We start from the raw sequence: 21988 nt of genomic DNA on the forward strand, positions 1-21988 counted from the left end.
AAATAATGACTCAGCTATCTGAGGTGAGGCAAGATGGATGCCCGTCTAAGAGAAGATTTCAAAACTCATGCTGATCCAACCACAAATGCAGAGTAATCTTCTCCTATCGACCTTGCAGAGCTTCTTGCAGTGTGTCCTCACTTTGGCACCAATTTACCAAAAATCAGCAAAGAATAAATCACAGATTATCTGAATGAAGAATAAAATCATGTGCTTTGTGACCTTACCAAAGGAACTCTTCCTACTAGCAGAGATTCTGTTTCATTGTGTAAGGCTTTCACATTGACAGCTATCTCCATGGCAGTGTTTCTGGTAAGGCTCTGAGGAATAAGAAGCATAAACATTCTTTGAAGTGATGCAAGTCAGACTGAGAATAAGTACTTTCACCTTACAGCACAGATCTTAAGTGCCTTCTCCTAGAAGAAATACATCAATACAAGTTTTAAATTGACAACCTGTTCAGCACTGAGAATAGAAACCAAAAATGTAGTATCTATTTGCTGTATTTTCCTCAACTTCATTTAGTATGACATTAATGCAATCCTGAAGATCATCAGGTGATCAGCCACCATATCAATCCATGTATGACAAAGGCCAATAGAAAAGTTGAGAATTTCATTTAACAATGACTATTGACTTCCATTTGTCACCTTACCCTCAGCAGAAGCAAGCTCCTAACCACACTTCAGGAAGCAAGGTCAACTAACAAATTTACCCTGTGTCCATTTAGGTTAGATATGGACTGCCTCTACCTAATGAATCAGTCCTGGGTCCAATCCCAGAAAACACCCAGATTATCTAGTGTGAAGAGAGAAACCAGAAAACTCATTCCCCTCAGCCCCTTTGCCTTCTCTGTATAGCACTTGGATAGCAACTAAGCATGAACATTTCTGTGAAAGCATCCACAGAAAATGACCTTTATGTAGTAACAGGTCTGGTTCAGCCTCTGTCATGCCTCCACCCTCTCTGAGGATATGCCTGCACAGTACCAGGTGGGGAGGACAGTGGGGAATGCACAAACTGCATCTTCTGCTTTCTCATCCAACTTGTTTTCAAATGGGGACAGGGGACAGTCCCCATGCCACAAGCTTGTGCACCCAGATGTTACGGCCTATTTATATAAATCTCTCTTCTTCTTTACCTCAGGAAACCTTGGGTTGGCTTTATTTAATGCATGTGAACATGCATTAACAGCATGAGCAAGCTCCTGCTCCAAGAGGCCATGTACTTTTGCTGCTTCACAGATCCTAAAAAAAAATTTTAAAAGGAGAATAATGTTTCTTAATTTCTTTAAAGAATAATTCTTGAGTACACAACTTCATCAGATGAGAAAATGCACAAGAACGTGTTTCAAAAACCACTTAGAAAATTACAGTCCTTTATAACAAAAATTGAAAAGCAAGTATTTCTTCAAGCAATATAGCACCTTGTAGAAATTACATCCATCACACAGATTATTTATGATGCTACAAAGTACTGAGATACATATATTTGTCATAGAACACTAATGCTATACAAAAAAAATGGACCAAAAAATGTTGGTCCTGTTAATTCAAGTAAACTACAGAGGAAAACTCTAGCACATTGCAATAACTTACTTGAAATTATCTTAAAAACCCTTACACCTATTTCACAAGGCATATCCTTCAGATGTGACATGCAAATTGGCTGCAGTCATTTAAGATTATGGGAGGTCCAACTGTAACTACAACCTCCAGACCATCTCTAGAACAGTAAAGTTTCTAAGATGTCTTGGCTAAACTTCACTTTCAGTAATTGATAAACTAAATTATTTGTCTATGACTGCAGTATAAAGAGAGTATGTAGCCCTTCCTTTCTTATATTACTGGTGATTTTGATGTTAAATATAATTAGTTGCTATGATAAAATTAATAGCAGCTTTATAAAATGTTCTGATTAAAAAAAAAAAGTTTTTATTTATCTTAGCCTATATGAATGACTGAAGTGTCCATCCTGCTGACTTCTAGAGTTGACTTCTAAAGGGTTTTTCCAATAATTCCCAATTATAATTTTGCTTTGTCATAAAAGAGAAGCCCTAATTTTTGCAAAGAAGCTTTACAGTTTTCCATTTCAGTTGCTACTTCAGAATGTTGGTTTACAAGGAAAAAAAAAATCACAAAAACAAATAAATAAAATTTTAAAAAATACATTGGAAAAGAACACAAAAAAAAGTTGAGCCTCAAAACTAAAATAAAAATTTTAAATTAGAAAAAAACAACTGATATAGTGACAACAAAACTTTAAACCAGGGAAAATGTACATGTCTAAGTCTCTGGATGAATTTGCATTAATAATTCAGTCTTAGTTGCCAATCCAACTTATTAATTTTACTTTACCTGGTAATAAGTTCTTCTGCAGCTTGTGAGCACAACTGGATCTGTGCAACTTCTTCTTCTGTAGCCAACTCAACAGCTTGCTGAGGGTATAAGGGAGATCGAATGACAGGTTTGCAGGAATCATACTTCTGTTTGTCCTCCCAAGACTTCAGGGTGTTTTCAAAGGCCTAATCAAAATGAATTATACATTCAATTGACAGCACTTGGGAGTATTCTTTCTCATGAAAAACTTTAATTTTACATTTTACATAAATTTAAATTGCATATTATTTTAGTTAAAATTAATTTAACAAATAAACAGGTGTTTAATTTAATTTTATGTAAATAATACTATCTGATTAAATAACAGTTATACAGCTAGTATAGAGAGTAAGTCACTTCTGAAAGCTTGTTCTCTGTCTCCTCCCCATAATCTTAAAAATGTGTCTTTCAAATCAATAAGAACACAAAGACAGTGATAATTGTTGGGCTCAATGATCTTAAAGGTATTTTCCAACATAAATAATTCTAGAATTTTGCAATTCTCTAACATAAGCACACTTTGTGTGGATAGCAAGATTGAAATTCAAAACTGATACAGAATTCAAACATTAAAAATGGTGGAGAAATAACCAAATTTACTAAAATAGAGTTCAAATTCCACCTTAACTTTGCCCTAAATTCAGGATCCAGCTAGTGGATGGAGAACTGAGGGGCAGTTGTACCTTTCATACAATAACCCCAGACAAGCATCAACTCTCCAGTGGCTTTGTGACTAGGTTGTATACTTGTGTCTCTTCTGTCTGAGACTGGTTCATGGTGGGGAGGGAGGATTGGTAGGACAGAGAGAGAAATCTGTAGGAAGCTATTCTGGAAAATGGACAGCATAGAACTTTGCTATTTATGCAACTGTGCTAGAATTTCCAGTGTGTGATTGGTATAACACACCTAGAGAAAAAGAAAGAAGCAGCAGAAGGGGAGGGAGGGAGGAATAGATAAAATGTTGACCATTCTTACTATATATTAATAAGAATATAGGATTAGCACTAATGAAACAAATAAAACCTAACAAAATTTTGCCACTTATACAAAATAATAATTCTCTATCCAGCTCGTTAGAGAAATTATATCATTGTAAGTAACCGTATGCATTATAGAAATAGTTATAAAACACTTTTATAAGCACTGTTTTGTTCACATTATAACTGAAACAAATTATTACAGAAACCAATGTTAGCAATGGTAGCTCTTTCTGCAACATACTCTGTCTCGTGTTAGCATCTGAGCTCTGTTTTTATGTATGATCTTAATAACTCCTGGGGGCTGGATCCATGCCTCTCCATCGACTTGCACTGGAACCCCTTCATCACCAAGTATGGTGATCTTTACTGACCGACACTGGAAAAGAACAAACACATTATTTTACAGGGCAATAAATACTGCTGAGACTGACAGGCCACCTGTAATCTGTTGATTACGAGGAGCTGTGGCTTCTCTCCAGAACTGTCTCAGGAATTAAGCTCTCCTATACTTCATTCATCATTGAAGACAATGTGTTACCCGCTAAAAGCAAAACAATGTCAGTGCTTTATTAATGTATAGGGTGGTGGTCATCAAGAATCCCGCTATTGCCAGAATCCCAAACTGCTGCCAACCATCCTGCATGCTTGCAAGAAAGCAACAAACCTGAGCTATCCTGTGGTGCTGCAGTTTGATGACTCTGGACACTGCCATCTGCATGCTGCCAAATACAGCAACAACTTCTAAGATTTTATCATCAAATGATGGAGCTCCAAATATCTGTGAGGAAAAGAAAGTATTCCATTTTTGATTGCAAATCCAGTGCTTAGATTGCTATGAAACACAGATTCATTTACAGATTTGTTTTCAACATTTAAATGCTCTAAGTTCTTTACTGTAGAATAACTACACTGTTTCTCCAAAGTCATAGGAATAAGATACCACAGACAACAGGCAAATATAATTTAAAAAAGCAATGCTGATACCATTTGAAATATCTGGATGACAAGGCATATCCTTATATAGAAAAGATAGCATGTTTCAGAATGCAGATTAAAAATGTTTTTTGAGGCAAGAAGAAAAGCCAATTAAAATCTCTGCTTGGGTAATGTACTTAATATCTAAGAGGTTCTTGAAGGTAGGAGAAGGTATGAGAAATAAATGCTTTCCTTTTCTTCTCAGAAGTGCTGATCTGTTTATATTCTGAATTCTCTGGAAACCAACATCCGAGTCCATGCTCTGCTCGGCTTAACAGAGCTTTGATACTGAAGGCAATCTTGTTTGTGCTGTCTATAATTATCCACTGTAAACAAGAAAACCGCTTCTCTATGGAACAGATGTCCTTCTGTGCAGCCGAGGTGCAGAATTTCCTCACACAAAGCCAGGAACTCTCGCCACCTGGTGTGCTGCTGGGGAACTCAGCCTCAGCGCAGATCTCAGGCCGCACTTTGGCTGGGTCTGGTGGGTGATACCATGCTAAGGTCACTTGGAGCTTGGGCATTTCATCCTGATATGCAATAAGGAGCAATGAGGGAAAAAAATCAGCAGGAGACATCACTCCAGTAAGAGTTTAGTGGGTAGGGAGATCACCTCTCTGAGCAGTACTTGGACTCCCTCAGTTGGCACCTCAGGCAGAGTACACTGCATCAGTAACACCTGAGACGAGACTGGAGAAAAACAGTTTCTCCATCTGATTTCTTTTTTCCAGTTTCCATGGAATTTTTTCCATTTTTCACAGGAATGTATTAACATCTTGAAAAGAACCAAGATCATGATTCTGCAGTTCCACGAGAAAAAGTGCGGAGAGTTCTTGATCCAGTAACTGATGTTTACAGGGCTAGCTCTGGCATGTGTTAAGAAAAAACAGCCATAAAATTTCATTTATTTTGTGTTGCCATTTCAGCAAAAGGACAGGAAACACTCAACCAAGTCTTCTGCTGTGTCTCTCCACCAGCAATATCTGTACCGATAACCAATCTCTTTTTTCTCCTTTTTTTTCTTTTAAAGGCAAACCAATCTCTGTGTATCAACATTCAAATTGATTCCTTTCCTGTTGCAGGTCAAGTTTCCAGCCTGTCTTCTGGACACCAAAATTACATGCTGTGCTCAGGCCAGTCAGGGTGCAGATGCCCTGCTTTGCTCACTGCTAATGTTTCAGCAATCATCAGAGCTGTCAAGGTAACATCTTTCATTTGTCCAGACAAGCAGAACCAGCAGCACTTCAGACCACCATCACCTCTTGATGCAGAGTCATTCAAGACTGCACTAAAGCAGTGAATTATGCTCCTAACTTTGGCCAGAACAAACATGTCACTCTGCTGGCACATCTGCTCACTAGAAGACTAATAATATCAGTAAAACTGCTCCAGGACACACACATTTACTGTATACCAGTATGAAAGCTGAGGCAAATCTTCTCTCTCACTGAAGCAGTCCAGGGAGAAAAAAACCCTCCTGAACAGGGACTGAGCAGATGTTAGAGCAGCTTTCAAGTTCTGACTATGAACATGGACTATATATAAAAGCTTTAGATATGCATTGCCAAATATAAACAGAATTTACATCCTCTGACATATACTAAAAATAAGAAAAGGAACTAAAACATGTCTAAATTTCTTTTTTCACTTTTACATATGTGTATATATATACATATATATATATATATATATACATATGCAATTCTATATGTATTATATAATATAAACATGCAATTACATACAATAGATATGATATTCAATAACATATGTAGATATGCTTGTATGTATGCATTAAAAAATGAAAGGATAAAAACTCACAAGAAGTGAGGCAAAAGAGTCCTGGATTGTCTACATTAAATTCACAAGCCAGCTTGCAACTACAATTTTAGGTGATTCAGACATCACACATTAAATCAGGACATGCAGATTAGGATAATCTACTAGTAATTACAGTTGGTGAGCTGTGAGTGAAGTGGGTAGGGGCAGTAACACTGTTCCAGGTTGTAAGGCATGTAGGGATCCATGTGATGAAATGTTTCTTAGGAGTTGAAAGAAAGAAGGGAAAAAAGGTACCTTAACGTATTTTAAAGGTTCATTTAAAATAATATTCAAAAACCAGTTTACTACCCCAACTAAATTATCAGACACTAAATGCATCAGTCTTCATTTTCTGGATCACCATCCCTCACAGCAAAGCTGTTTGAAAACAGGAGGAAAATTAAGGTATAAGCTTTGACTGATGATCCTGTCTACCTTGCTTGTTGTTAGACTATATCAAACAGCAGAATCTATGCTTTGAGAAACCTTATTTACAGGCATCTGTAAAACAATATAGAGAAAAATTACTTGTGCCTCTGTTTATAAAATTAATTTCTAAAAATACTCAAAGAGCCATTTAAAAAACAAAATCATTATGTTTTATTATGAACATTTTGCTGGAATAGATATGACAGAAGAAAATGGACAGTAAAAAATCATGGAACATATTTTCAGTTTAAAAAACCAGCAAGACCATACAAGAACTGAAACATCCTCCTGAAATAAGAGTTGCTATCCAAACTATATGCTACTACTTTTAAAGTCAAGTGAGAAGAGCAGTTCATTATATTTATTGCTGGTTTTGCCCAGAAGGTTAAGCCTCTTTAATGCTACTTACATCATCTTCTTTGGTTCCACCCCAGAAATTAGTCCCACCAGCATAGCTGGGAATGTTTAGCACAGCTATGCCCTGCAGGCTTGGAAGGGGGATGTACTGTCCATCACACTGTAAGGGATAAATGCTCCTTCAGTACATAAATAATATGATAAAAGTAATCAGTAAAGAGTAATTTTTAGCACATGAAGTTTCAACAGAGCTGGCAGGGGACAACAGAGTCTTTAAGAGGTCTGGTACAAGACTGGTCCCTCCATGCAATGCAGCACCTCTAAAACAAACCTCTTCTTTCCAATCTTAGCAGAGGTGAAAAATATGTAGCTCTACATGCTGTAGTATCTACAGCAGTGGTGCTCCATGAGTCTTGAAAGAAACATTTTCACATCCCTTGTTATGAAATTTCTCTTGCACTTTGACCATGGTCTGTCCATCAAGGATTAAAAATCTTTTTGCAGTAAGAAAATCAATCTCCCTGAGTGCACACAGGAAGATTGCCAAGGACATTATAAAAAGATTCATTTATACATTTAGGAACTAGTCTTCCATCCTATACCAGCATTCCCAAAATTGCAATTGTAACTTGTTATTCAGTCAAATCCATTTAAACCAGGGGCTGGGGGGTGGGTGTCAAGAATATCCAATAATATTTCTGGCATAGCCACAAACATGTGGTTAGCTGTCAGTATTTGCATGTATTGTTGACTTCCTGCAAAAATAATTTCACTCTCCTCCCAAAAGTGCAAAGACAAATCTAGGACTGACCCCACAGGTGTCACCCCGGCTGTAGATGGGAGTTGTTGATTTTGCAGGTAAGAGGTCACCCTTATTTCCAACCATCTAGTCCTTCCTTCTTACTGCTTTATCTCCCAAAACACATAAGCAACTCCATGTCCTGCTCAACAGGATCATGGGATGGCATCAACCTCCCTTTTGGCCAAGAGTAAGTTTACAGACACCAGTGAAACCACTGTTGATTTACAGCAGTACAACTGCCTGCATGGGGAAGCCCAATGATCTCAAACCATTTCACTGGGAGTCAAAAGTGCAGTCCTGCAGCAGTGCCACAGGCATGGAATTGAAGCAAGTTATAAGTGACAAGCAAGGTGTCACTTTATGGACCATGAAGTTGCCAGTCAAGCTGCCTTTAATGAAGATTGCTAGATGTCTGCATGTTACCAGTCCACAGAAGTATCTTAAAATTATACAAATGAAAAAGAAAATCTAAAGAAATAAGGACAAAATCTGTAGCATCTTAACCAGGAGGAGAAAGCGATGCAAATTATTTCCAGAATGTGCTTAGTGCTCTCTTTCTGTGATTTAATCTTAGCAGCAAGACAGAATGTAACATTTTAATCAAGATGTGTCAGTATCCAAAATATGGTGAGATATTAATAGATGCTGCATAGCCATTTGTATTACAGTAGAAGTCTGCTTCTAGTGCCTGAATATGCAGGCATAATATATCCAATAATATGCAAGACAACAGTAAAAGTGCAATTTTTACCTGCTGACTGACTTACAGGAATATTAGGAAAAAAAATATGGAAAGGTCAACAGTATTATTGAATCTTATTTGAATCCAATTCAAAAGATCCTTAAATTAGAATTCTATCTCCATGTATACATAACGTTCTCTCCTGGCATTATATCTGCTAACTACTGCATAATTCCTTGATAATTACTCAATCCTTAGCTAACGGCAATCTGCTGCTACCAGACAAAATCCTCCTAAATCTCAGAGTGAGAAAGAGCTCCAGTAACCTAAAATTATTCTTTCAAGTTAAAAAGTTAACCTCATATAAATATCATAAACTTCCATATGAAATAGTTAGTATGAAATACAAAGAGAAATTATATATATTATACATAATTTCTGTCAATGTCCACCTTAGATATTCTTTGGGTGAAAAGAACAGTAACCATCCTGTAGTCTTTTTCTGCATTTGGGAATCATTTATATCTCCTTTAAGTTCCCAGTACCATGTGGAAGACTTAGATTTTATGTTAGAACTTAAAAGCCAAATAAGAACTATGTTTAGACATGGAATTTGTTGTTGCTTTGATAATATCTTGCTGCTTTTTTTGTGTGAATATTAGAGAAAGTCTCTACTGCTGTAGCTGGGCTTCTTGCAATGCATATTCAGAATCTCCTCCCTTTTGTCAGGAATTTTTTACTATTTACACGCTCTTCCTATATGTGTAGCTTTCATATACTTTCAATTGAACCTGAAGGATTAAGACTCCTTATCTCTTTTATTCACTTAATTTTATGGTCATTTCTGTGGTTGCCATTAAAACCTGGTCTGTCTTTTTACACAGTGAACATTAAGAAATATATCCTACCTACACAATTTATTCTCTTTTTTCAACCCAGTAATTACAAGAAACTGGGTAGTTTTTGATCTTAAAATACCAACATTTTACTCAAAAACGTGACTTGGAAGACCGACTTTTACATAGCACATCTTTACAAAGTGCCTTTGAGGTCAGCTTGGGTTGATGTAAGAACGATAACAGGTTTCAAAAATAAGCACTAATTCTTCACTACACATTGTGCCAGCAACTTTCTCCATAAATAAAATTTACCTCAAGTTGAACTTTTTGTTCTAAGTTCTTGTAAGTTCTCTGCAATAGCTCTTTTGTGCCAAGAACTCCATACCACATCATGTTTTTCGTCCGACTTCTGAAAGCAGGCAAAATAAGATTCACATATTGACATACACACATTATTGTGTCTTGCATTTGTAAAATTGAGAAATTCATATAAAGAGATAAGGAAAAGAAAAGAATGGAAACATCTTGGCTCTCTTATTGACAGAGTAATTATATTACCTGCATTTTTCAGGGTGCTCTTCTCTCTTGTTATTAAATTCTAGGGAAATTTTTGCATCTAACCCAATTCCAAAGTAGTTGTTCATGACACATTTTTCTGAATATCCCTCCCTGTTAGAGGAAAAGAGAAAATCAGGTGTACATTTGTACAGAACCTGGACACGCAAACATCTTTGACCAAAACTGTGATTGGTCACAGAACAGAATATGAACTAAGATACTTCAAGAGATCTTTCCTCTGAATCTTCCTAAGTAAACTGGTTTGGGCTGAAAAACCCATCTCTGAAAGATTACTGTCCTCCTCCTCCACCTGAGCAAGGGATAAGTGAGCAAATGTCTCCCCTTATTTTCAGCTGCTGCAAAAAAATTTGCAATGCTCATAACTAACCTAGTACAAGCCAGCTTGTTTTCAGACACTGTGGTCTACTGCCAAATGATGGCAAACAAGAACTTCATAATGCAAAAAATAAGAGACTACAAAAATGTGAGAATGATACCCTTAGGAAAAGCAAAATAGTATATTTAGAAAAAAAAATATTTCTTACAAGGAATCTGGATCCGGGTCAATAAACGGCGTAGCACCAAATGGATCGATGTTTGCTAGCAACATTTTGCTAATAATTGAACTTCCTGCAATGGAAGCAGCTAGACCAGCCCTTAAACCTGATTAAAAAGGAAAAAAATAAAAAAACAACAGAACAAAACAGAAAGAAAATAACAAAAAAAATTGTATTTGATAAATAGACAAACATATAATATAAGCCACATACTGAGAAATAAAATTCATTAAATCTGTACAGGGAAATATTGTGATTCTATCTCAATTTTTACCAAAACTGGTTATCTTTTCAGGTCTCTGGCTCTCTTAAGCAGAAAGGCAGCTATGCTGCATTGGGGTGGCTCTCGCAGCTACTACCATGGAGAAAAAAAAACACAAAGAAAATTTAGGGTTTCAGGCCAACACTCACTGCCTGGTGTACTAACCAGATGGGTGACCTAACATCCAAAAAGACTGCTAGACCTTTTCATTCAGTTTACTCTTCATCTCCTAAATGTCCATGATTTTTCTTTTGTCCTATCTTTTGGAAGCATACATAAGGAATATTCTCACCATTTTTACAACTGGGAGAGCCATCATTTAACTTAATTTTGAAAGCTCATGGGTTTAACATGCCTGCTTTGACTAATATCAATTTCATTCCACAAAATACTCTGTAATGCATGTAAACAAAGCAAAATACTAACAGCTTTCATTTAAATTTGCCAAAAGAAGAAATGTAAGCTTGGTTCCACTGTGTTTTAGCTATACTATTAATTAAGTTAATTAAAACAGAGTTTTACTAGTGCTCTCTAGTATTAATTCCATTTGGAGCAGAACAGACAGTTTTTCATTTATCAATTGAATTTAGGTAAGAATAGATTTTTTTTTTCCAACTATTTTACAGAGCAGCTTTGTGTGGTTTCAGTTATCCACTTCCAGAGATATCCACAGACAGTTCTTACTCAGTGGGTTGAACTTTACATAGCTTTGTCCCTCAGCCTCTTCATCCTAATCCATTGATTAGGATAAATGATAGAAGGATTTGGGAGCACCTGTGGATGAAAAATTGGATATGACCTGGCAATGTGAGCTTGTGGCCCAGGAAGCCAAACCTGTCCTGGGCTGCATCCAAAGCAGTGTGGACAGCAGGGTGAGGGAGGGGATTCTACCCCTCTGCTCTGCTCTGTGAGACCCCACCTGCAGGGCTGCATCAGCTCTGGGCTCCCCAGTATAAGAAGGATATGGACCTGCTGGAACAAGTCCACAGAGGGCCCTAAAGATGATCAGAGGGCTGGAGCACCTCTCCTGTGAAGACAGGCTGAGAAAGGTGGGGTTAATTCAGCCTGGAGAGGAGAAGGCTCCAGGGAGAATTTATTGTGCCCTTTCAAAATACAGAGCAGATTTATAAGAAAGATTGAGAGATTTTTCACCAGGGCCTGCAGTGACAGGAGAAAGGGCAAAGTTTTTAAATTCAAATAGGGTAGGTTTAGATGGGACAAAACGAGGAAAATGTTTGGGATGAGGGTAGTGAGACATGGGTAGAGGTTTCCCTGTAAAGAGAAGCTGTACAAGCCCCACCACTGAAGTGACCAAGGTCAGGTTGGATGCTTTTCTGGGAAACTTGATCTAGTGAAAGATGTCAATGCCCATGACAGAGGGCTGTACTAGATCATCTTTAGAGGTGTCTTCCAACCCAAACCACTCAGCATTTCTATGATCCTGAATTTTACTTTTCATCCTCCAGGATCAAATGAGGCACTTCTGCTACTTCTGGTGTTGTGCCAAAGGATCAGAAATATTCTACATTATTATGCATTTTCTCCTATACAGTACCACACAAAGATGTGTATGTTGGATGAAACTAATTCATGCATGAAGTAAAAGTCATTATTTGACAGCAAGCTTACCTGGACAGATAATCCTCGTGTTAAGTACTGGGAGGTTTTCCTTACTTGCTGCCAAAGCTGGGGTAGAGAAAGAACCTGTCTGAGAATGGATACCTCGGCTTGTACGTCTATCAGGAGATCTTGGTGCAGTTTTAGCTGTGCAGAAAAAACAGAAGTAAGAACACTAATTAGACCTATTATGACATTATCAATACATAACTTTTACAGCCCTGAAAATATATCAGAAGCATTAATTTATTCTTTTACCACTCCGTGACAAAAGTCCTTCCCCCTCACACCACAGTTTTTCTTCTAAATACAGTAAGAAAACTCAGAAATATAACAAGGGACAAACACAAATTAGAATGAGCAAGTGTTCATGGCACTCCACATGACAAGTTCCCAACTTATACTTGAAGCTACCAGCAAAAGTATTATATGCATTAAATGGAAATATGTTCATAAAATATATCCATCTTAAAATGCAACAGTATTTAACACTGCAGTAAGCTTCTGATAAACATACTACTGAAATAATTGAATTTAAACTTAAATTTCATCTATGTTTATTTATAAATATACACATATTATACAATATATTGTCATTTATAACAATTTTAATGTAGGTAGTTCCATGGCCTGTAGGTTAGAATATGTATCTTATCAACACCTACACTATTTTCTTCAAGCAGCTAAAATGGGCCCATGCCTGCATCAGATGCTGAAAAAATCAGAGAAAACATCCTTATTTACAGCCAAACTGAAAACTGCAAGGGAAGAGAAAAAGCCATGTCCGTCTTTGCCTTCTGAATTTAGAGAGATTGTGGAGGCATCAGTTTTCCATCACCTTTTTTCCACAGAAAAACTCAGAAAACAAACAAACCAGCAATTTCCCAAATAATAAACTTATTTATTAAAATTCTTCGGAAGTTGGATCAGTGAATCAATGTTTAGTAGCTGTTATTGACAAAGGCTCAGGAAAAGGAAAGGGAAGAAAATCAAGGGGAAAGAGAAGATATTCACAAAGAGTAACTGGAAGCTCAGTGAGGCCAGTTATGCTCTGGCTGCCTCTGGAGGCAATGAAGAAGGATTGGCTTTGCAGAGGGCTGACCTCGGGTGCTCTCATTTACTTTCCTGGCAGAACTGGTTTCATGCAGCCTCAGAGAATATGCCAGTGCCTGCTTCAGCCTGGGAAAGTCAATCTTTGTGCAATTCAGCCCTGTCAGACATACCCAGAAACCAGTGCCCCAAGGAAAAAGTTTGGGTATTACCAAATACTTTGTTATAGCATTCCCATGTGCATGTAGAAAACTCTTGCACAACAGATGGTCACTGACAGACACTTCTTGGCTATCTCTGCTCCAAATTATCTCACATCTTAAAACTTCAGCTTAGGACAACACCAAACTTTACCATCTGAAGAAGCTCAGAACAAAAAAAGGAAATAATTTAAAGATAATGTGATTTTTCCTCTCAAAAGATGAAAATTAATCTGGCAAAAATAGAATTAGTAGGACTAGCATCAAGACAACAGCAGGCAAACAGCACCAGGAATGAGGTGGGAAGCATACAATGCATCCTTTTCAATGTCAGGAGTGAGACAAATCATGTCATGTCAATCATAACTTAGCCTGAGAGTAATGGGTGTACTGTATGAAGACACTTATGGAAAGAAAATGTTGAGTGGGAAAATCTAAAGACAAAAGGATTACTAGAACAAGGGTTTAGACTGATTGTGTTCACATCACTTCAGGCCAGGATTTGCCCATTCATGGGGATTTTTTTAAGTGATGATAATCTACATAGAACTGTAAGTGGAATGGCAAACTCTTCACTTTCTTGTATCCATGAGTAAGATGACATACCTTTCTGAATGACTTGCTGAAGTCAAACAGAAATTATTATACACAGGACAAGGAAAATTGGATTGTTTTATATGAAAGGACTGACCAAGTGGACTAAAAGTCATCTCCTTCTGACTTTAACACCTGCATAACAGCCATAGCAGTTATCACAAAATGCTACAACATTGCATGGTAGCAATACAACATTGATTTGTATTGATGCATGACAAAACACTGTAATAATGTCAAAAAATAAAAAGGAATAAAAATAGCAAGTAATAGCTAAGAAAAGTCATTAAATATTTAGATGAAGTTATTAACATACGGAAAAATATTATCTTCATCAAATGACCAGGAAGATCCTTGGAGGGTAAAATATAATACTCAGAACAAATTAGCATTCATTTTTCATAATACTACTGAAAAATTCACAACACTGTTCACACAGTCTGTTCTCGCTGCACTTGCAAACAAGGCAGTTGTATTAAATAGGAAAATCAGCAGAGCAGCTGCTCTTTATTTGACAGATGAGACTCATGGGAATAACTGCAATAAAGATAAACTTTTGCTGTGAATGCTCTGATAAAAACAACAGAGCCCTAATGAGTAAAACTGATGTTTCAGTGCAGATAATTGAATTAATGTTCCATGCTTTGTCCCTAAACATCCAGTGACAGCATTAATATACACTCTATTCCACACACAGAAGAATAATACAGCTCCCCATCAGATGCAGAAATTATACCATCAAGAAACAAGGAGTTCAGTAAATTTCTAGACCTGAATATCTTTATTTTACAGTTATGGCAGTAGGACTGGGTCATCTGTACGGCCAGCATCCTCTCTCAGCTACTACTGAAAAGGGGCAACCAACAGGCACTGATTCCCATAACCAAGAGAAAATAAAGGCACCAGTGAAGAGACAATCACTGGAGAAAGCCTGACATGTTTCTGGAGAAAATGTGAGATCCTGGATCAAGAGAAGCCCCAACAGCCCCACAGTGTCTCATTTCCAAAGTAGAAGCTACAGACACAGGCACCAGCTTCAGAGCAGAACCTTGTGAGGACAACTTTAGAGGATTTTAGTGTGGATTAGGGTGAAAAAAGGAGACGCAAATCACAAAATACTTTTCTCATTTTGCCTCAAAAAGTTGCTCACCAAGTATCTAGAGGATGGGCTTTGATGCCTACCAGCTACCACTGCTTCTCTATGACTCACAGATCATCTTGTGGCTTCACCAGCAGGACATCACTGTCAATTTTGATAACATGGAAAAGACTGAAATTTCCACTGCTAAGATGCAGCATTCCTAACATTTCTATGTAGCTTGAGAATCTCAGTCTACAACTGAGATATGCTACTGCCACCATCACCTAGGCTCTAGGCTTTGCTCAGGTTCATGTAGAAAGATGAGTGTAAACACTGATTAAACAGAGATTAAATTCAGGCACTCCTCTCCCCAACAAGTGCCTCCTCAGCTTTGTAAATACATTCCAAAAGACTGTTCATCTATTATTTCCCACACTTTTCACTTACCTTCTATTTATTCAAATCTATTAGAATTTGTGAGTAGCTTCCAGTTAAACAGAATACTAGTATTTTTAATTATGGAACCAATCATGCTCCAAATACAACTATAAGGAGATGGAATATTTCTATTTTATTCCTAATTTACTCACTTGATGGAGACTCAAGTTCCTTTGTATCTTCCTCTTTTTCCTCTTCTTTGGATTCATCCAGTTCTTTGCTGTATTCTACTGGAGACTGGTTCACTTGTTCTTCACTATGAGCATTCTGCTCATCCACAACTGTTATTAAAAGAAAAGACAAAGTCTGAAGGATTCTAAAGAAAAATTGCATATATCGAAATAAGCACTTTCTTTGGTAGCTTTTAGTTTTAAAATATCAACAAAAGAGTTCCATCACCAATTCAGTGAAAGAGTCAGTCAATTCTTTACCAGCTGATAAAGATTTGCAGTCAGAAATTTTCATTTAGTGGAGGCTAGTAGTTAAAAGAAATGCACTTTTATATGTGCACACACGCACATACATAAGTAGTCACACCTGCAGAGTCATCAACATTCAAACAAGCTGCATTTCTTTTCCTTGCAGCTTACACAGATAAAATTATGCAACACATAATTTTATCTGTGTAAGAATATAGAAATCAAATTCTATAATGAAAACTTATTCCAGTTAGACAAACAAACAAGCAAACAAACACCATTATCTACTGGAGTTAAATACTAATATTGCTGGGAGCATGGGAGGGGAAGGGAGAGGTTATTGGCACACCTGGGGAAAGGACTGGGATACTGAGACAGGCTATTACATCACACCACAACAATTATCCTATCCTATTCTACCAGTCTGGATCAAAATATTGCTCATGTGCACCTTTTTCTGCTTGTTCAATGATCTGCCTCACAGCCTTCTTCAAGCTGTTTGCTCGGAGCATTAACTGTTGCCTGGGTTTGAAGAGCTTCTGGGAAGACTTTGAGACACACTCTGATAACTGCTCTTTACTTTCAGACAAGGAATCTTCACTTGAGAACTCCTCTGGTTCTTCTTCCACGATGGGAGGAGCAATGCCTGGGAGAATGGGAGCAGCCTGGGCTTCAGTGTGAAGAGCCTGGAGCAATAGGTCCAGCTTTTCATTTAACTCTGAGCACTAAGACAAAGGGGAAGAGACACACACACGTTAAAAAAAATTCAACAGTGAACATGTGAATATTTTCAGGAAACATGGTGCCAGATTAGATATGAAACTGTAGGTATCTTTAATGTCTATGTAATTTCTTAGGTAAAATCCAAAAAGAGGTTCAGTGTTTCAGAATATCAGATTATGAGTAGGCCTGCAAGGGCTTTCTGCAGACCCTGTGACAGTCAACCAGATTAGATCAATTATAATGCAAAACCCCTACACTTAGATTCAAATAATACTCCATGTTAAACTCAGCCTGCCCCATAACTGTATGGATTGCATCCTACCCCTCTCCCAATGACTTGCAGCACAGAAAACCACCAGAGGTTTGCCCATACATGGTTTTTCAGTACCTCAATTTTGAGAGGCATCTATCAGCTGTTAGACTGAGACACATGGGGGTTTTTCTGCAATACAGCTGTATATTTAAGCAAGTGAGTTGTCACAGAGCAAGCGGCTCAAGCCAGATCAGACACTGTCAAATGCCAGAATCAGACACAGTCAAATGCCTCTCCCCAACACTAAGTAATTGTTCTCTCTAGGTACACAGGAAAAGAAAGGATTTTCTGCACCTAAGACAAAGAAAACACTCTCTGGCCTTGGAACAGTTAAAAAGAAAAACTAATTTTCTAAAACGTGCACCGGATGGAAATGTGAACCATAAATTGCCACTTAGCAAGTACATTTTCTGACTCTGGGATTGCCAAGGATTTTGTTTTCTTCTTTTCTTTTGAGGTCATATAAATTTTGTGTCTCATACCAAATCCTTCTGTTGTTTTCTTTCCCAATGTTTTTGTAACATGATCTCTGTATTTTGCAGCTTAAACCACTATTTTTAACATTGTGGTCTGTCTCCCCTTCATTCTCGCAGCATACTCTTCATTACTCCATTGTTTTCCTGTAGCTAACTTAATCCCTAGAAGTATAACTAATGCAAAAATAAATCCTTTTATCTCTATGTATGCTACCATCAACTTTATCCTTTGAAGAAAGAAAGTGCAAACAGTTTAACGAGATCTCAGACTTTAAAGACAGTTTGGAAATAATTAACTCTCTACAATAGGAAGAAAAGAATTTTGAACTCACTGGTTGAAATGAAAGCCAAGCTGGGCATTGTAGAGCAATGTGAAAATTAAACATCCATGAGCTATAAACTTTAAGAACCCAATGACTTTAAACCTGAATGTAGTCATAATCTTACTTTAATGGCCATGGCATCCGCTTCCTCTGCATTTTCCATTGGTTTTTCGTAAGTCTTCCCTATTTTGGCAACAAAGTCCTTTACAGTTTCACATAATATTCTTCAGGTAAAAAAAGGAGAGGGAAGAAATCAAATGAAATTAAATAGATATGTTTTAAATATTACATTCTTATGGCAATTTATTTACATGTACACTGCTATGAATCATTCTTACTGGAAACTGAACTCCATGATCATACTTGCAAATCAGATGACACTCTTTTCCATAGCTTCCAAAACTGAACTGATAAGTTTTAAAATAAAAATTGTTTCACTTAAGCCTTGGCATACTTTGTATCTCAGATTCTTATCTGAAATAAACATGACTGATTTTATTCACTCCCTTGCTTGTAAACCTTCCCTAGGAGAGGACTTTGCAAACTTGCGTTCCCTTTGGTAACTTCAAACACAGTCATGCAAATTCACATGCAAAGTTGGAGCTTAAAAACCATGGAGAAAATCTACTGACTTTAAGGAAGCATTTCTTAGATGAAAGCATATGGCCACACATATCCCATTGCACAGCTCCTGCTTTTGAAGCATATCTGTGCAAACTACAGTGGCTGCAATGAATTTTCAGTGTGTAAATCAGAAAATGACTCAGTTCTTGTTACCTGCACTGCAGAGAGACAGCGAACTTACTAATGAAGTGGGGATAATTGCTTAGTACTGTTCATTTGGTTGACATTTTTCTGATAAATTAAACAAATTTAACAAGGTACAGAACCAATTTAGAATCTGGAGTTAATAATATCCTGCAGTTTAATCTTCTATGTGTGCTATGTATAGTTTAAAAATGAAATTTTGTTAACTTGCTTTTACGAGGTAAAAAAAGATGCGATGATATTCAGATGCATTTTAAAAAATTCTATGACTGGTCTTTTGCATATTGCAAATCATAAGATTTTTTTCATAGAGAAGGTATACACAGAACAGTTCTGATTTCAGATATGTCCATGATTTTCCAAATTTCTCTCATTTCAAAATGTTTCAGTTTGGGGAAAAAAATCCCATTAATGTCCTAGGTCAGTTTTGATTTAACTGATATAGACAGGGCTACAACAAAGCTACCTAAGCTAAAGCTCTGCTTCACACTGGTGAAATTGTTTCTCCTCTAAACATGCACATTACAAAAAATAGCCAGAAGAAATGCAGTGTGAAGGAGATCACATCTATGCATTAGTAACAGCAAGTTTTGTATTTAAGCCATGCACTGATTTGGAATGATTTAACATCATTTTAGATAGATAATGTGTGATTGTTTTTTAAATTTAGTATTAAGCCATCCATTACAACTGTACCATCTAAAAATTTCACAGAAAAGAACATCCACTCTAAAATATATAAATCAAGATATATTAAGCCAAGCCATTTGGCCATCCATAAGAAAATCAGGCTTAGACAGAATGCTATTATGGTGATGATGTTACGCAAGAAATTTATCTCCTACATCGTACATAAAACTGAATGACTCACTTGGCAGATGATATGACAACTGAATGCTGATCAGAATTGAGAATTTTTGCAAGATGAGCAGCAACTGAATCCTCATAAGCAGATATCTGAAAATAGAGAGAAAAGAGACTTCAATTTCCACACACTCCAGCAGTTTAACACGAAGTAGTGAGTTAAACACCACAATATAGCAGGATTTCCATTTCAGATCTAATACAAGGCCAAGTGTCTGGTAATGAAGATTCTACATGCATACTGTATTTTATGTATCAGATGTTTAATATACAAAGTTAAACTGCATCTGAGAACTTGATCCACAGTTCTTTTCCTCTTGTAGAGGAAACAGCAAGTTATTTCTGGGCTAGAATCAGTCTGTGAGGCAGAAAAGAATCTACCTTCTCAGATTTATAAAAACCTACATTATTATGATCTAATATCTTTTAGTTTTAAAATAAACAAAGCTTTCCTCAAACAAATTGCTCAAGAAGAACAAGTCTAAAGTTTGCAGCTGTAATCTGGAATTTTCACCTTACTCTCAGGTGGGTTCTCACTTCCCAAGAGCCACAACTGACAAAGACTGCCAAAATGGTATAATGTTATCAAAACCAATCTTCAAGGAGCAAACCATTGAAGGCTTAGTCTTTACAAGAACATTAAAAATTACAAATTACAAAATACCCAGGAAAATATCTGGACAGGATCAAAAACGTATCCTCAAACACTGTATGCTATCTCAAAATGGCTCTGGATCCACACTTCAATTTTAAAAGAAAATTTTAAAAGCTAAAGCTAAAAGTAAATGCAGTTCTGACAGCTCCATTTAAGAATCCAAATCCAAAGCTAAAACTAAATACAGTTCTGACAGCTCCATTTAAGAATCTCTTGAAATCCCTCAGCATGCTTTTGTCTTTGATTTTGAGCAGGCAGATACACCACTTGAGTTTTTTCTCCTAAAACCCACCCTTCATCATAGGACTCCTCTGACATTGAATCAGTTTTCATTTCAAAGGAGAAAACAAAACATAAACATCTAATCTGTAAGAATGAACTACTGCTTTTCAAACATCAGTACAAGATTTCTTGAAAACAAGTGGAATTAGTCTCCTGAAACTGCAGGAAGAATGAAAAGGATAAAGAAAATAATCAAATATGTACTTCCATTTGCTTTTCAAACGGTGTCATAATCCAACACCCTACTATAAGGGTAATTATTATTTTTTGTGAAATAGCCTAACTCAGTAAGCAATGTAAAAAATCCCATTAAAACAGAGATTGAACAGGGTACTCAAAAGCAAATGGTTTTGTCCAAGTCAAGTAATGACAGGTAATATAGCCTACAGAATATATTTGCTAAAAAAGAAGTTTTATATGAGCAAGCAGTTCCTTCCATTTTCAGAAGGGGCTAAAAAAAAGTTTCAAAGCCAGAAATAACTAGAACAAAATGATGATGAAGACGCACTTGAAAATTTTAACTCTCTTGGAAAATTAGAGGCGATAAAGCCTTGATCTGCATTGCTGACAGCAAAAGCAGAGCTGTGTGCAAAGCAACCCCCTTGAAATTCCAGCCTTTTTGCATCTCTATATCCAGCAATCCGTCAAAGGTTATAACCTCCTTGCCAATTAAAAGAGCCTGAATTATTAAATTGTTCAAGAGACTGCTGATTAATTATGGCTTCTCAAGTACTTTTGAGCTACAGTTGATATGCATTAACTTTCCTGGGAATATATTTTCTCATTTTCAGTCAGAATTTTCATGCCAATTAATTTGATTAAAGCATCTCCCTCTCTCAAAATTGAAACCTCATCAGCTAGTACAAGCACAAACCTAGTCTGGAAGACAGGCTGAGTTTTTCTTTGATGATACTCAGGATTTTGAGCTCTCCCAATGAACAAAGAGAAAGCTGTGATATCACCTGATCAAACTCGAGCTGCAAAATGCTTCTGTCTCCTTTAGAAATACAACCCTTGCCTCCAAAATGCTGGGGGCTTTTTCTCAATGCTTAATCCAAACTCACAGACATTTGCTGTTATATATTTAAAAAAAAGGTATTTTAAATATTTATGTATATTATCATAGTATATGGAATGTTATACAGTAACATAGCACTAAATTATACTACTATATACAAAATTATATAAAAATTATACTCATTTGTAAGAGTTATCTAAAATACATAGTTATATTATGTTACATAATAATACGACACTAGATTACATTCTTGTTTAACATGCTATATAAATACATTTTCTAATACATATTAATATTTACATATATATTCAGGAAGAAATTTTTCAGACAGCTTACTTTCATTCTTTCTAGGTAAATAATATAGAACTGGAAACCTTACTTACTTGAGATACACAGCAAGGAAAAGCCTTAATTCAGTTCAGTTAGCAGATCACAAAACATCTATTTTTCACACAAATGCTTCAGTTATGGCTATTGTCACCCCAGAAGCTCCAAGTTAAGTAACGAAACAACAAAACAAAAGTTAAAGT

At 36.6% G+C, this 21988-nt stretch overlaps 1 protein-coding gene across 5 annotated transcripts in view; it reads right to left on the reverse strand.

Annotated features, from left to right (window-relative positions):
* DGKH (diacylglycerol kinase eta) overlaps window positions 1–21988 on the reverse strand; it is a 152471-nt gene that overhangs the window by 15802 nt on the left and 114681 nt on the right. For all 5 annotated transcript variants that reach the window (XM_054272131.1, XM_054272130.1, XM_054272132.1 and 2 more), the window contains 14 exons: window positions 19511–19596; window positions 17996–18095; window positions 16488–16761; window positions 15770–15898; window positions 12267–12401; window positions 10364–10481; window positions 9819–9929; window positions 9573–9669; window positions 6990–7097; window positions 4023–4136; window positions 3600–3734; window positions 2358–2524; window positions 1142–1247; window positions 228–320 (listed from right to left, as the gene is read on the reverse strand). In XM_054272131.1, coding sequence (XP_054128106.1) covers window positions 228–320; window positions 1142–1247; window positions 2358–2524; window positions 3600–3734; window positions 4023–4136; window positions 6990–7097; window positions 9573–9669; window positions 9819–9929; window positions 10364–10481; window positions 12267–12401; window positions 15770–15898; window positions 16488–16761; window positions 17996–18095; window positions 19511–19596 — 1773 coding nt within the window. The remainder of the gene's footprint in view (window positions 1–227; window positions 321–1141; window positions 1248–2357; window positions 2525–3599; window positions 3735–4022; window positions 4137–6989; window positions 7098–9572; window positions 9670–9818; window positions 9930–10363; window positions 10482–12266; window positions 12402–15769; window positions 15899–16487; window positions 16762–17995; window positions 18096–19510; window positions 19597–21988) is intronic.

The sequence above is a fragment of the Melozone crissalis genome, unplaced genomic scaffold, assembly GCF_028551555.1.
Source record: "Melozone crissalis strain CALT ecotype California unplaced genomic scaffold, PUWL_Pcris_2 ptg000013l_1, whole genome shotgun sequence".
Classification (NCBI taxonomy): domain Eukaryota; kingdom Metazoa; phylum Chordata; class Aves; order Passeriformes; family Passerellidae; genus Melozone; species Melozone crissalis.